This window comes from Microcaecilia unicolor, chromosome 11 (genome assembly GCF_901765095.1).
Source record: "Microcaecilia unicolor chromosome 11, aMicUni1.1, whole genome shotgun sequence".
In the NCBI taxonomy this organism is placed as follows: domain Eukaryota; kingdom Metazoa; phylum Chordata; class Amphibia; order Gymnophiona; family Siphonopidae; genus Microcaecilia; species Microcaecilia unicolor.
The window spans coordinates 195,426,321-195,443,174 of NC_044041.1; the positions used below are offsets into that span (position 1 = coordinate 195,426,321).

At 47.4% G+C, this 16,854-nt stretch overlaps 1 protein-coding gene across 3 annotated transcripts in view; it reads right to left on the reverse strand.

Annotated features, from left to right (window-relative positions):
• EXTL1 (exostosin like glycosyltransferase 1) overlaps positions 1 to 16,769 on the reverse strand; it is a 40,906-nt gene extending 24,137 nt beyond the window's left edge. For all 3 annotated transcript variants that reach the window (XM_030218910.1, XM_030218909.1, XM_030218908.1), the window contains exon 1: positions 14,523 to 16,769. In XM_030218910.1, coding sequence (XP_030074770.1) covers positions 14,523 to 15,457 — 935 coding nt within the window. In that variant the 5' untranslated portion in view covers positions 15,458 to 16,769. The remainder of the gene's footprint in view (positions 1 to 14,522) is intronic.
• Between the last annotated feature and the right edge of the window lie 85 nt (positions 16,770 to 16,854).

Here is a 16,854-nt window from a genome sequence, read left to right on the forward strand (position 1 = left end):
GATTCTCTCCGGTGGTCATCTGGTCAGTTCGGGCACCTTTTTGTGCCTTGGTCGTAAGAAAAACTGGACCAGGTAAAGTCGTCCAAGTGCTCATCAGGGACGCCCTTTTTTTTCCATTATGGGTTGAGGATGTCCATGTGTTAGGCACGCCCAAGTCCCGCCTTCTCTACATCTCCAACACGCCCCCAGGAACTTTGGTCGTTCCCGCGATGGAAAGCAGTTGGGGAAGCCCAAAATCGGCTTTCGATTATGCCGATTTGGGCGACTCTGTGAGAAGGACACCCATCTTCCGATTTGTGTCGAAAGATGGGCGTCCTTCTCTTTCGAAAATAAGCCTGACAGGGTACGAGTGCCAATTCCATCCTGAAACACTGCTGCAGCTGCTACAAAAGAACACATGTCAAACCCATCTGCTCCCAGCCTTGCTTATTAGAAAGACGAACTGTGTTCATTTTCAGCACATATAAGAGACAGGTTCAATGTGTATCACGGCGGACTGAACCTCTGTATGTCAGGTCTCTTCCCATAAATTCAAAGTTCTCTGCTAGAAAAAGGGAGGTTTGGAGTGATCCAGGCAGATGATAAGAAAACATGTCAAATAATGTCGGCTGGGACTGCAAGGGGGTGCTTGGGACTGGCAGCTGGATGGATTTAGGATGCCACATGCTCTCTGATTTTCTTCTCTGTTTAGTGTATTGTACTTCCCCTTGAGCATTTTTATGAATCCATGTGTCAGTGGCGTAGCCAGACCTGACATTTTGGCTGGGCCCAGAGCTAATATGCGTGGGCACTATATATATATATAGAGAGAGAGACACACACACACACAAGATGATGTTAAAATTCTGATGTAAAAAAAAAAAAAAAGCATTTAAAATTTTATTACTTGAAGTGCTGGACTGGGCTGGCAGCGGCTTGGCAGTAATTCGGTACCGACGAGACTGGAACTCGATTCCTGAAGAACCTTTCCCACGTTTCCAGGGCCAGGCTCACACTAGTTCAATGCTCAGCAGCTCAACCCTGCCTGCAGCTATTTTTTTAGCCTGCCCTGATGGCTACGAGCGAGCGGACGGAGCGGAGCGAGAGCGAGGCTGAGCACGCCGCTGTGCACAGCCACGTCATACGGTCGGGTCATACCGCGTAGGATGGAACCACGAGCTGTGCGAGCGCCACGACCTGAATTTCAGTGCCGACTGCCGACTCCGAGTCTGCCTCTGCAAGCCCGAAAGGTAGGTGGGCTGGACTCGCTGGAGCCTGGAGATCAGCTGAGCGGGTGCCGTCTGCTGTGGTACGCTACGCGATGACTCACGTCACACAATAGAAAACATGTGATAAAAGGCTGCTGCAGTGTGTGCGCTTGGGTGGGCGGGCCTGAGCTGAAATTGGATGGGCCTGGGCCCACCCACGCCCACCCGTAGCTACGCCCCTGCTATGTGTAATACTTTAGATTAAAGGACATTGATTCTCTCCTGATAGATAGTCCGTGGCACAGTGAGAAAAATGAAGTCATTGCCCCTCCCCCTCCCACCGTGGTTGTCCTACTGCTTTTGTGTCCTCTGTTGTACAAGCTGGCACTCCTACACGGGCACATTTGGCGTAGCGAGGTGGGGAGCTAGGGAAGCGGCCGCTCTCCCAAACGGAGTTCTGCCGGTGCAGGCGCCTATTTTTTTTTCTCGTCATGTTGCATTGAAAATGGGCACCAGCGCAAGTCCGCTCTTGCGCCCCCCCCCCCCCCCCCGCGCTGTCAACCTGGCTCCGCTTCTGGAATTTGTCCTTTTCTTGTTCCCACCAATAATCTGTCTGGGTACTGAAATCAGAGGTCTGCATCAGGCTGTCGCAGAGGGCAGGAAACGTGGTACCTTCACCATAACAAGCTGCAGAAAAAGGAACTTGAAGGGGGGGGTAGCTATCTGGGGAATTTTTTTTATAGGTGCTCAGTCTCTAAACTCTAAGGGCCCCTTTTACTAAGCCGCGTAAGTGCCTACGCATGCCCAACGCACGCCAAATTGGCGTTACCACCCAGTTACTGTGTGGCCTTTGTGGTAATTTCAAATTTGGCACGCATCTGCTACGCGCATCTGAAAAATACTTTTTATTTTCTGGCGCGCGTAGCGGGCGTGCGCCAAGTGGCATCTGACGCACCTAGGTCATTACCGCCTAAATTCTTTACCGCTAGGTCTATGGCTGGCGGTAAGGTCTAAGACCCAAAATGGACGTGTGGCAATTTTGATTTTGCCGAACATTTTCGGGGGGGGGGGGGGGGGGGGGGGGGAGGGGAAGAGGCCTTTTTTACAGGTGTGCTGAAAAATGATTCTACGCGTGCCCAAAACCCGCACCTACACTACCGCAAGCCATTTTTTTTAGCGTACCTTTGTAAAAGGACCCCCTAATGCTCTAAACAGCCAGTGGTAATCTTTTAATTTAAAATGAGTGCCCAGGGGCAGGTTTCCACTCTCCAGTCTGGCAACAGCAGGTGGCAGGTTCAGATAAGTTCCAGGACAGTGGCAAAAGGTTATAGTTCGGCTCCCGGCTTTAAGTGACCACTGCAAAGTGCTGCGTTAGGCACGTAACCCAGACAGCCGCTCAGGCATTCACTGCAAATGGATCCCTCTGCACTTTCAATATGTAATGCAAGTGGAGAAGGAATGAAAAGCACATTTTTATTACGACAACAAAGGGCAGACAGAGAAAATCAGAAGAGACAGTTGTGTAAACTACTAGACTCCAAAGTATTCCCTCTGCAAAGCACATCCTTCTCCTGCCAACCCTGTACACAGAGCGCACTGTCCCGACTCCCTCCGTCTGTAATAAATGGCTCATTTTCCACTGATACAGCCAGGGTTTGGCCTGTTTATATCTGTACTTGAGTTCTTCATAGATTCCACGGATTTGGTAGAAGAGGTGACTTTGAGTGAGGTTCATGAGAATGAACCAGTGCCACCAAGGGGGGGGGGGGACAAAATTCCCTAGGCACCGGGGTCTTTCTCTCTCCTGACGGGACCCGAGTGATCGCGTCCCGACAGGAGCAGGAGAGAGAAGACTCCGGCGCTGCGGCCAGACCCCCCCCCCCCCTTGGAGGCTGGGGAGGACCCGGAAAAGCAGACAATGCAGGCCTTCCTCCAACGTTGCTCTTCTGCCCAGTTGAGCGGTTGCTTTTCCTCTCAGGTGCGCATGCTCGGTTTTGAAACCGAGCATGCCCTGAGAGAAAAAGCAGCCGTAGGGGCAGGCAATCGGCAGACGAGCAGTTCTGGAGGAAGATGTCTTCTGTTGGCGGGGCCTCAGGATCCCCGCCAGCCAACAAGGTATTTCAATTGCGGCAGCGATCCGGGAGGGGGTAGCAGCGATGATTTATTTATTCATTTATTAGGATTTATTTACTGTACTGCCGTTTTGAAGGAATACACTCAAGGCGGTGTACAGTAAGAATAGATCAAACATGAGCTATAGGCAATTACAGCAGTAAAAATATTCAAAAACAATACAAAGTATGGCATGGTAGACTACTTACAAAGTCAAGACAATACGTAATAGAACATTATAATTAATAGCGAAGGGTAAAGCAAAGATGTAACATATAGATAGGTAAGAAAGTAGGAAGAGTTAGAAAGTAAGGTGATTGATTTAAAGAAAGTTGTTGACTATGATTATTCATATGTACCTGATGCAGTGGTGTACTAAGGGGGGGGGGCGGTGGGTGCGGCCCGCCCCGGGTGCATGCCGCTGGGGGGGTGACGCGTCGGTCAGCTTCGTTGTTTCCATGCTCCCTCCGCCCCGGAACAGGTTACTTCCTGTTCCAGGGCAGAGGGAGCATGGTAACAACGAAGCTGACCGGCGCACGGCATCCCCTCCCCCAGCGGCGTGCACCCGGTGGGGGGTTCTTTCACCGGGGTGGGGGTGATGAGGGGGTTCACTCTGCACGGGGGGGGGGCACATCGGCGACTGCCCCGGGTGTCAGCGCCCCTAGGAACGCCACTGATCTGATGCAGGCTTATTGTCAAACCGTGGCCAAGCAGGTTTTAAAGAATTTTTCATATGGTCATAAATTTTCTGTTTCTCTGAGTAATTTGTTATATATATTTTTATGTATCCCTATGTTGAATATTTACATTGTTGTAGTGAAGTTGGCTCTTTATTTTGGCCTGTGCAAGGTTGTTTGTTCTGCTCACTTTTTGATCTATCCTTGAGTAGAGAGATGTGGTAGCCATGTTAGTCCACTTTTAAAGGTAATCAATAGATTGTGGGGGAGGGGCAGCCCTGCCCTAGGCCCCGTTCAGTCTCTCCACGGCCCTTGGATGAACCTCACTCAAAGTCACAGAGGTTTGCACACCACGGACTGCTGTAAGAATATGATACCATGGCCTGTCCCGGGGTGAGTGTGTAACAGCTGCAGTGCAGAAGAGGGACACAGCTGGAGCACGAACAGGAGCAGCAGCACCAGACAGCACAACCCAGGGCTCCCGCTGACCAATCAGGCCTGTGCTAGTATCTGCATCTCGATATGATCGTGCCGAGGCTGTAATCATGTTTCTGGGACCTTAATAAAATGAGAGGCCCAGAAGACCCCTTCCACTGCAGCATGAAACCGCAATAGCTGTCTTTATCTGAGGAGCAGAACAGAAGGGATTTGTAAAAAGTGTCTTCTTGCAGTTTCAGGAAATCTGAACACTTCCAATAATCTGCTTTATCTGGTAACCTGCAGCCCTGCTCTTAACCTCTTACCAGTGGCGTAGGAAGGGGGGGCGGTGGGGCGATCCGCCCCGGGTGCAGGCCGCTGGGGGGGGGGGTGTCGGCTCTGCTGGGTCCCTGTTCTCAGCGACGTGCACTCGGGGCAGATCGGCGTTCCCACCTGCCCCCCGCTTTCGTATGGCAGTAAGAATGCGCGCTGAGGGGGGGGGGTGCACCATGCTGCACCCGGGAGGGGAGTGCGCAGCAGCAACCCGCCCCGGGTGTCAGCCGCCCTCGCTACGGCACTGCCTCTTACTACTTTCTAATAGGATTTCTACTGCAGATATCGGAGCCAGGGAGTGGGACAGCGGAAGGGCATTAGATTCAGACAGCACCAGTCCAATTCTCCCCCAGTCACATAAAAGTGAAGAAGGGACCAGTGCAGTCATATATTTCTTCTCTGGATATTCCTATCAAAGTCTGCAAAGAATCCGGACCAGAACAGCTCCTAGAAATCTGCACTGTATATGTGCATTCAATCATAGGCGCCGACTCCGTGGGTGCTCGAGCACCCCCAATATTTGACCCACCGGAACAGAAGTTCCCAGCCAGCCCGACCTGCCCACCCTCTTCTCCCTCAACAGTCCTGTGCCTGCCCCTCGCCTTCCTACGTGCCACCCAGAATTTAAAAGTCATCTTACCTCGGGGTCCCGGCGGCAGCAGTGAAAGGCGAGCAGGCTCGGCGCTTCAGCCTTCCCTTCTCTCTCAGCTCTGCCTCTGGTCCCGCCCTTTCAGAAACAGGAAATGAGGGCGGGACCAAAGGCAGAGCTGAGAGAGACGGGAAGGCTGAAGCGCCGAGCCTGCTCGCCTTTCACTGCTGCCGCCGGGACCCCGAGGTAAGATGACTTTTAAATTCTGGGCGGCACGCAGGAAGGCGAGGGGCAGGCGAAGGACTGTTGCGGGAGAAGAGGTCGGGCTGGGGTCGGACTGGCACTCGGAGGAGAGGGAGGGGGCCTGCAACTCGGAGGAGGGAGGGAGGCCTAGAACTCGAAGGAAAGGAGGGAGGGGGGCCTGGAACTCAGAGGGAGGGAGGGGGCATGCACCACCTGTAAAATAATTTCAGGACCCCCAATCATTTTGAAAAGTTGGCTCCTATGCATTCAATAATATACCTGCACATCTGCATCACACATATACCCCACCTGGACTAAAAACAGATATTTCCACCTGCCTGCACACCCACCCCTAGGATCTATTTACACTGTAATATTGTTTTATTGTGCTGTTATATGTAGCCTGGTGTTCTACTTTGCTGCCCATACTGAAAGGTGGAAAATCAATTTTAACTTAATGAAATAGAGGAGTGTGGTAGCCGTGTTAGTCCACTCTTAAGGTTATCAATAGAAATCAAACAAAATAAAACATGGAAAAGAAAATAAGATGATACCTTTTTTATTGGACATAACTTAATACATTTCTTGATTAGCTTACGAAGGTTGCCCTTCTTCCTCAGATCGGAAATAAGCAAATGTGCTAGCTGACAGTGTATATAAGTGAAAACATTCAAGCATTACTATGACAGTAAAATAGATACTATTGGAGATTCTACATAGAATGTTGCTACTATTGGACATTCCACATGGAATGTTGCTATTCCACTAGCAACATTCCTGCGCAGGCTTCTGTTTCTGTGAGTCTGACGTCCTGCACGTACGTGCAGGACGTCAGACTCACAGAAGCAGAAGCCTGCGCGGCCACATTGATGATCTACAAGGGCCGACTTCTACATGGAATGTTGCTAGTGGAATAGCAACATTCCATGTAGAATCTATAGAAATCAAACAAAATAAAACATGGAAAAGAAAATAAGATGATCCCTTTTTATTGGACATAACTTAATACATTTCTTGATTAGCTTTCGAAGGTTGCCCTTCTTCGTCAGATCGGAAATAAGGACTTAACAAGGACCTGGGGTTCCTAGCCCATTATAAACCATAAAACTGTATGTCTCTGTTGATCACCCTCCCCTCACCTACCCACACCCATCCTGTTAGAATATCAATGATATGCTTTGATGTCCCCATGCATACCTCCGACCCACCTCCATCCTCCCACCCTGTCAGACTGTCATAGTAATGCTTGAATGTTTTCACTTATATACACTGTCAGCTAGCACATTTGCTTATTTCCGATCTGAGGAAGAAGGGCAACCTTCGAAAGCTAATCAAGAAATGTATTAAGTTATGTCCAATAAAAAAGGTATCATCTTATTTTCTTTTCCATGTTTTATTTTGTTTGATTTCTATTGATAACTTAATGAAATTAAATCTCTCTCTCTATACATATACATACATATGCCCATATCTCCCCACCTCTACACCCCCACCCCAAAATATACACCCACACATCCCCACATGTACATCACCCAAAATATATATACCCACACACTGGAGAACGACACAGGGAAAAAGTTTGTCCTCATAGTGACATAGTAGATGACAGCAGAAAAAGACCTGCACGGTCCATCCAGTCTGCCCAAGATAAACTCATATGTGCTACTTTTTGTGTATACCTTACCTTGATTTGTATCTGTCATTTTCAGGAGACCGTGGGCTCTGTCCCATCCCTACCTCATTTGCACACTCGAACACTTACGATTTTATATTTATAGTATAAAAATTAGCAATATTCTGTATAACTGTTGTTTATAAATCACAAATAGAAAACAATAATGAACAATTGAAATAACTTCCCCAACCGTCCTCTATGCTTCCAAACCCAACAATATCCAACTTCTACTACCCCACCCCCATCGTCTCTTCTTGTATGATTTAGGTGTAAGTGCCGATGCCTCCCGGCAAACAGCCTGTATAAAATTACCGAAATGTTACATCTATTAGATTTCCCTTCTGATATTGAACAACTAAAACAGTTCCTTCATCTTACACATCCTATCCTCGACCCCCTTCCCCCCCCCCCACTCCCCCCTTCTAACTGTGTTAAGGTTTTACATATTGCCACTAGCATCACGTTGAAACAGCCTCTTAAAGACTAGGCTCAAGCTTTTCGAAAATGGCACAAGTGCAAAGCCTGTCCTGTCCCCATGAGATTTGTCCGTCTCCACCCCATCCCTGTGGCAGAGGCGTAGCCAGACACCCAATTTTGGGTGGGCCTGGGCCCAAGATGGGTGGGCAGAAGAACTCCGCCCTGTCCCACAAGTGATTTGGTCTCTCCCTCTCTCACCTGCACGCCGTATGGTCTCTGGTCTCTCAAACATACCCCCTCCCCTGCATACTTTTTAAATAGCAGATTTTCACCAAACTCTGGCTCATGTTGGCCCCATAGCCTTCCGTCTGATGCTACTTCTTGTTTCCGCATAGGAGGGAGTACATCGGAGGAAAGGCTGTGGGGCTGGAGCGAGCACTATAAGATCTGCTATTTACAAGGTATGCAGGAGGGACAGTTGTTGGGAGTTTTTGGCTGGTGGGGCTTGGGGATCCCTGCCAGCCACATCATAGGTGTGCTGCTACTGCATGGGCCTGGGCCCACCCTTGGCTACACCACTGCCCTGTGGGCTCAGTCCCCATCCCTGCAGGCTCTGTCTCTGCCCTGTTCCTACGGTTAACCGCATGTCCCCATTCCCATGTCATTCTCTACCACCCCCCCCCCCCCCCTTATATTTTATTTATTTAGATTTTGCTCACACCTTTTTCAGTAGTAGCTCAAGGTGAGTTACATTGGTACACTGGATGTTTCTCTGTTCCAGTTTGTACTGGAGGCAATGTAGGGTTAAGTGACTTGCCCAAGATCACAAGGAGCAGCAGTGGGATTTGAACCGGCCACCTCTGGATTGCAAGACCGTGCTCTAACCACTAGGCCACTCCTTCACTCCTCCACTATATACCCAATATCCCCACCTGTTCACACTCACACACCTCTTGTGGGCTTAGAATAAAACCTAAGGTAAGGCCGAAACCTTCACTGAGTCTGAATGCACAGGGGAAGGGGGGGGGGGGGGGGGTTAATGTTTGCAGCTGCCACATCCACAAAAAGTCTCCTACTTTCTCCATGCCTGGGAAGACGTTTGCACTAACACTGCACTCGCTACCTCTTAAGGTCAGTTTCATAAACGCTAAAAGATCATCCCGAACTTTCCTCAATCTCCACTTCCCTAACTGCAAAGGCATAAAATACAAAGTACTGCACGCGTCAACCTTCTCTTATATGAGCACGCAACTCTGGAACACACTACCACGCAACCTGAAAACGATCTACGAATTAACCGACTTCCGCAAACGATTGAAGACTTAATTTACTGCAAGGATCAAAACACATGAAGTCCACACACACTAACAGAAATGCATCACTACACCCTCTTCTGAATTCTCTTACCCCGTATTTTCACCACAATTAATACTCCACCCACATACAAAAATTGTTATACTCTAAGGTTTTCGTGCTATTGTTCTATCGCCCTATCTTTTCCCCATTGTAACATTCCATTGTTTCTACACTCCAAATGATGTTTTGACTTGACTTTGTCTTCCCATAACTCCTCACAATGTACCGTATTTTTCGGACTATAAGACGCACCGGACCATAAGACGCACCTAGGTTTTAGAGGAGGGAAATAGGAAAACAAATGTTTTCCTTTTTCCCTCCTCTAAAACCTAGGTGCTCCGGTGCGGCTTGTCCGAATCCCTCCCTCCGAGTTCGGGATCGCCAATTCGCCGTCAGGGTTACCTCCTCCCCCCCCCCCCCCCCTGTCACCACTTCTCCCTACTCACGCGATCTTCCCTGGTGGTCTAGTGACGTCGGGGAAGGAAAGAGCCCCCTCTTTCCTGCCCAGCGCGCTGCTCTCCATCCTCCTGTATGCATTGCTGCCTGACGGTCTCGGCGAGATTCAAAATGGCCACCGAGAATTGAAGTCTCGGCGGCCATTTTGAATCTCGCCGAGACCGTCAGGCTGCATACAGGAGGATGGAGAGCAGCGCGCTGGGCAGGAAAGAGGGGGCTCTTTCCTGCCCCGACGTCACTAGACCACCAGGGAAGATCGCGTGAGTAGGGAGAAGTGGTGACAGGGCCGGAGGGGAGGGCGATCCCGAACTCGGAGGGCGGGCGGCCTGCCAGCCAGCCAAATCTACCTTCGGACTATAAGACGCACCCCCCATTTTCTTCCCAAATTTTGGGGGAAAAAAGTGCGTCTTATAGTCCGAAAAATACGGTAACCCATAATCGTACTGTAACACATTGTATTTCCATCATTCACAATGTATTGTAAGCCACACTGAGCCCGCAAATAGGTGGGAAAATGTGGGATACAAATGCAATAAAATAAATAAATAAACGTCTCATTGCGTGCTCTATGAATATCCAACAGCAGCTTTTATGGACATAAACACAACCGTTCTTACATTTGTTAGAAAGCCAGAATCACAAATTAAAGCTGAACTCCGACACCCTTACAACCCCAACGATACTGCTCTTATACTTACGAGCGCCCCCCCCCCAATTTATGCAAATATGACAGAAGCAGCAGTTGCTTCTCCACTTACAATATTAAATGTGTGTGTGGGGGGGGGGGGGAGTCTGTCCCACAGTACTTGCAGAATCCTGTGAGGTTTTGTTCTGTAAGTTCCTCTTTAACATTCTGTCAGAATATCTTCACAGAAGCAGTGAAATCGCTCAGTTCAGATTTATTGGACACTAAGCGCAAAAACGTGAGGAGAGTAAGGTATAAACTAGGTGATTTGGGCTTTTCCCGTTCAGATTTATTACAGGATGAAGATGAAAGGAGACAGACTCAGCAGTAACCTGGGGAAATACTTCTTCGCAGAAAGGGTGGCGAGTTCCTGGGATGCCCCCCTGGTAGAGGTGATGGAGACAAAGATTGCATCTCAATTCAAGAGAGCTCGGGACAAGTACATAGGATCTCTAAGGGAGTGATAGGGACCCCGATATTCAGACCGTGGCAACCAGCATTGACTATCCAGAGGGTTTTTCGCCGGTCTGAAGATAATGTTTTTGAACAGGCCAAAGATATACTAGGGTTTGACGAAGCCAAATATGACCCTTTAAGATCTTTGAAAAACACTCAGCGAAGGGTGATATCCCTTTAAGACATTTCAACCAATGATCTTTGCTGTGCATTAATGAGCATTTATAAAGCCAGGCACCATTTTGTGCAGACTGCTTGCGGCACGAAGGTCAAGCACCCTTTACAAAATCGCACTTTGCACCGATATTTGTGGCATCAAAGTTGGAGCATCATTTATTGAATCCGTTTATGCGCTCATAATTTTCTCCGAAACATACAAGAGGCCGTAGGACCCAGAATCCTTAAATATAGTACTTACAATCTGATGGATTTTGTAAATGGGTTTAATTCCCTCTGCTCTGACAATGGTGACACCAACATCATAACCCCAACAGGGATCGGCAGCAGTGTGTTAATCTCCCAAATTCCGCAGGTTCTCAATCTCAGCCACAAAGTCATAAGTACATAAGTATTGCCATACTGGGACAGACCGAAAGTACATCAAGCTAAGCATCCTGTTTCCAAAAGTGGCCAAGCCAGGTCACAAGTACATGGCAAGAGCCCAAAGCAGTACAATACATTTTATGCTGCTTATTCTCAAAATAAGCTGTGGATTTTCCCCAAGTCCATTTAACAATGGTCTATGGAATTTTCCTCTAGGAAGACAGCCAAACCTTCTTTAAACCCCGTTAAGCTAACTACTTTTACTACTTTTTCTGGTAACGAATTCCAGAGTTTAATTACACACTGAGTGAAGAAATATTTTCTCCAATTCATTTAAAATGTACTACTTTGCAGCTCCATTGCATGCCCCCTAGTCCTAGTATTTTTGGAAAGAATAAACAAGTGATTCACATCTACCCATTCTATTCCACTCATTATTTTTATAGGCCTCTATCATATCTCTCTTCAGCCATCTTTTCTCCAAGCTGAAGAGCCCTAGCTGCTTTAGCCTTTCCTCATACAGAAGTCGTCCCATCCCCTTTTTTCATTTTTGTCACCCTTCTCTGTACCTTTTCTAATTCCACTATATCTTTTTTGAGAGGTGGTGACCAGAACTGCACACAGTATTCAAGGTGTGGTCGCATCATGGAGCGATACAAAGGCATTATAACATCCTCATTTTTGTTTTCCATTCCTTTCCTAATAATACCTAACATTCTATTTGCTTTCTTAGCCACCGCCGAACACAGAGGGTTTCAACATATTATCAACGACGACACCCATCCCTTTCCCGGTCAGTGACTCCTAACATAACTATAACTCAGGTTTCTCTTTCCCACATGCATCACTTTGCATTTGCTCACATTAAACGTTGTCTGCCATTTAGATGCCCAGTCTCGTAAAATCCTCTTGTAATTTGTCACAATCCTCTTGTGATTTAACAACTTTGAATAACTTTGTGTGGTCAGCAAATTTAACTACCTCACTAGTTACTCCCACCTCTAGATCATTTATAAACATGTTAAAAAGCAGCGGTCCTCAGCTGAAGATCGGTGGTGCCCAGGTAACTCTCATGTCTGCCCTGACTCCAGTCCCCAGTTCCTCTGACACTACCCAGATTGAGTTGCAGCATTCTCTCTGGATTTTCAGCAGCATTATACAGTTATGAGCTACTGAAAATCCAAGGAACGTTCAGTCAGTGGGAGATAATTAGATAGGAGTGAAGGACTGAGATTCACTGCCATTGAGTATTCAACAAATTAAGATACATTTTACTTTTTGAAAAGCTTTTGACATCATTTTAAAGAAACATTTCAGTAAAACTATCTGTAAATTGGATATGTAACTTTTTGTTTCTTGTCTACATCAAACGTTGAATTCTTGTAATTCTCCTATTATGTAGGGTTCACATTGTGTAATCCGCTGAGAATTCATCTTGAAAGTAGCAGAATACAAAAATTGTATAACATAGCACAACATCTGCGGCTGAAACGTCAGCCCCTGCATTCGTCAGGAAGCGGCTGTGGCCCCTGGTGGGGGAGAAGGATACAAAATCCAGAACCTTCCCCAAGTGGTTGTGAATCAAAGTGCTGAAGCCCAACAGACAGCAGTTTGAACTGAGCTGGAGGCACAAAGGACAGAGAGTAAAAGTGTTGGAGCAAACGAATTAAATCCGGGAGTTTCTAACAGCTGGCTTCAAACCATGCCAGTTCAGGCTTGAATTGTGTGCATGGCAAAAGCCAAGAATAGCAGAGCTACATGATAAGATACAACATGTCCCCTGTGACACAAAAGCTTATGTAACACTTTCACACCATGCGCGCAGTGAAAGCTGATAAAGGCAATTTTTTAAAAACGTATTAGGGCAGAAAAGTGTGGGGGGGGGGAGGGGAAAAGAAGGCTAGCAGTTTGGGAGTATGCACAGAGGACACAGTTCCTGTAAACAGAATCGCTCTCCTTATATTAACCATGTCGCTTTTAGGAATGGTGTTAGGTAATGCGTTAACTAGTGAAATCCCTGCTATGAGTCCCTTCAGGATAAAGCAGATGTTCTCGACCCAGCCAGTAAAGGTTTCAGGATGCTCACAGTGACTATGTATGAAATAGATTTCCATGAACATTTAATTCGTGCATAGTGGAGATACCTTGAAAGCCGGACTGGCTTGGACTGAGTTGAGAACCCCTTACGTAAAATCAGAGGAGAACAATTTGGACTGTTCCGCCCTGCTTGAGCTGCGTCCCCTTTGAGCGTACAGAGGAGGGGGGAGGATACCATAATGCCAAACCAAGTGGAATTCCTTGTTGCTGGGTTATGGTTTACTACCTTGATACACTGCCTTTACTATAAATGTCATTTTAAACAGTTTGTATGTGAAATGAGACCTAATAAGTACATAAGTATTGCCAGACCAAAGGTCCATCAAGCCCAGCATCCTGTTTCCAACAGTGGCCAATCCAGGTCACAACTACCTAGCAAGATCTCAAAACAGTTCAATACATTTTATTCTGCCTATCCCAGAAATAAGCAGTGGATTTTCCCCAAGTCATTTTAATAATGGTCTATGGCCTTTTCCTTTAGAAAGCTGTCCAAACCTTTCTTAAACCCTGCTAAGCTAACCGCCTATACCACATTCTCTGGCAATGAATTCCAGAGTTTAATTACACATTGAGTGAAGAAAGGTTTTCTCCGATTCGTTTTAAATTTACTACTTTGTAGCGTCATCACATGCCCCCCTAGTCCTAGTATTTTTGGAAAGGGTAAACAAACGATTCACGTCTACCCGTTCCACTCCACTCATTATTTCATAGACCTCTATCATATCTCCCCTCAGACGGGTTTTCTCCAAGCTGAAGAGCCCTAGCTGCTTCAGCCTTTCTTCATAGGGAAGTCGTCCCATCCCCTTTCTCATTTTTGTCGCCCTTCTCTGTACCTTTTCTAATTCCACTATATCTTTTTTGAGATGCATTGACCAGAATTGAACACAATATTCGAGGTGCGGGATTCTCAACCTACTCCTGGAACATACCTAGCCAATCAGGTTTTCAGGATATTCACAGTAAAAATGCATGAGATAAATTTGCATGCACTACGTCCATTGTAGACAAATCTACCTCATTTATATTTATTGTGGGTATCCTGAAAACCTGACTGGCTTGCTGTGTCCCGAGGACTGGGTTGAGAACCACTGTAATAGTGGTAAAACTGCTAAAATAAGTGTTTACTGAAACACTGAAAAAGACAGCTAACTTTGCGGGCTGCTGCCCTCCACGAAAAACACAGCCTGAGCACAGGAAAGCAGGTTAACCACTGGACCACTGCTTCTGAGCCAGACAATGAGGAAACCTTGGCTGCAGGATTCCCCCTGGAAGGACTTACTTCTCATACTGGTCGTTATCCCTGGAGCAGCGGGAATCCATGTGTTTCTCCCAGTCTTTACCATGTTTGCAAGTGGTGAGGGAGATGACATCTTTGTCATTGTGGATATGGTGCAAAGCGTTCCGGGTGTCCGACCCAATGCCAGTCAAGTAGCGTTTCCCTTTGAACACCAGTAAGTACTTTTTCCTGGGGGGCACTGTGTTCTGCTTCAACCAGCCCTTGTCCCCACCCTTCTGAGGGTGATCCTTTGAAAACAAAGGGAGGGAGATATCGAATCCTGGCCTGAAGTGCTCGGTGTAGAAGCTTGCCTTGGCGAGGATGGCCTGTCCAATGTCAAAACCCAAGTCTTCTGTATAATTGGGCCAAGTGCCAGAGTACAAATTAAATATCAGGTGGTTTCTTCCGTCGTTCCACAGAGGGAATCCTTGAATCTTCTCGTTAAGTTTATGAATATACTGGAAGGAAAGGCGATCCCTGTCCAGTGTGTCAATGTTTAAGACGAAAAGGCAAGCCTCTTCTGGATTCGATGTGTAGTAAGTTGACTCCTCGATGGAAGCGAGGATCTTCTGATAGGTCTCGGAGACCGGGCCCCCTTTCTCCAGAGGGTAGACATATATCTTAAAGCCATGCCTTTCACACCTGGCAAAATCAAAGCATGTCTCCATGCGGCATCTGCTCTTTTTGTAAACGTTCACTCTTGACTCTCTCTGGGCTTTGGGGGCTTGAGCGTAAGGGGCAACCTCGCTCTCCAGCTCATCAGGGGTGGCAAAGCTGCTCAGAAGGTCTCTGTCCGTCCATCGGGGCCAGGGTTGGAACTCTTCAGCTTTCTTCCTGGACAAGAAGATGAGCTGCCTCAGTTGAGTTCCTCCAAAGTAGAAGAGCAGAAGCCAAGAGGCAAAGAAAGTCATCAAAATGTATTTCTTCCTGGCCTGCATATGTTTATCTCGATTTCTGCCCCAATCAGAAGCGCAGGAGAACTCTGCGGGTCTGTCCAGCAGCTTCTGGCACTGGGCAGGAAAATAAAGACACAATCACAGCGTCAAGACCCAAACTGCAAGGAAGGTAGACGCGCTCTTTCAATGTCATGGCTGTTCGCACTTTAAGCGTCCATTTGTACTCGTTTTCGTTGAAAACGCCTAACCAGAAACAGTCTCACTTTCTAACGTTTTTTTTTTCCTTCAGAACAGGCTAAAAATCTGATTCGTCAGCCTCCAGCAAAGTCGTCAGCAGCTCCTGTTGCCTCATCTTAGATGTTGCATCTTTACGCGAGCGTGTTATACGGATGAAAGATTTATTGTAGCACATATTAGTGAGTAACTGCGAACCCTTTTTTCATGATTGTGTACTCGGGCTTTCAAAGTGCACGATGAAAAGGTCACACAGCTGAGCTCCTTTCATGTTGCCTTTTATCCCGTCATTGCGGCCGTCGGGGAGGTGTTTGCTGCTCTTTCAGGTCTGCTGAGAAAGTTCTTTGTGGCCTATTTCATGTAATAAGCGAAGGCTGTGGGAGCCTTTAAAATAGCAGAGGAGGGTCCCTGGAGGAAATCTCGCTTACAAACCTGCTGTTTACTTTGTACGTCTCCAGAGCTGTCTGCCTCCCTGCTATTTTTTCCCAGGGAGTTTTCTTCCTTAGCTAGTTGGGCTCCCCCCAGAGGGCGACCAGCTTTCAGTAAAGTTCTCAGCCTGCCGAGATGTCCCTCTTTGCAGTGTCCAGGAGTTCACAGGAGCTCTTTCAGTTCCAGACCCGCTACACCAAGCCGGCTTTTCACATACATCTTTGACCAGAAGGAGCCCTTGGAGGTCATTTAGGACTCAGTCTTGGTCTGAATTCCCTTCTCTATTTGTCCTTCAAATACCTCAGATCTTCAGCCCATATATTTATAGAATTACCCACTTAACTTAGACCTCCTTCTGATTTTTCTTTCCTATACAGACTTCAGTTTGTACAGCTGCATATTTCTTTCTCACGGGAAACTCTGCCCATTGATCTTCCCTTGGATCATGTCTACTGCGACTGTGGTTTGTGTAAATATTGTGTCTCTTCTAGGTGGTGCGTTCTCCACATTCCCGTTACCTTTACCCTTCCCCTCTCCTGCTGCCTAGCTAGCAATAGTAGCTTTGCTTGCCTCGCCTCATGCCGACCTCCTCCTGGATGTGTGTTCTTCTGGGATGGTGCTTGCAAGGCTTTTTCTCTCTGGAGTTTGGGATTTCGCCCCTTTTCTGCCCGGGCACCGCCGCGCAATCCTACCAGCGCAACGTTCTAATACCACCTTCATAACATTGTGAAGACCCCGCCCACTACAGCGCCCGTTGGCTCGCCCAGCCTGGGAGG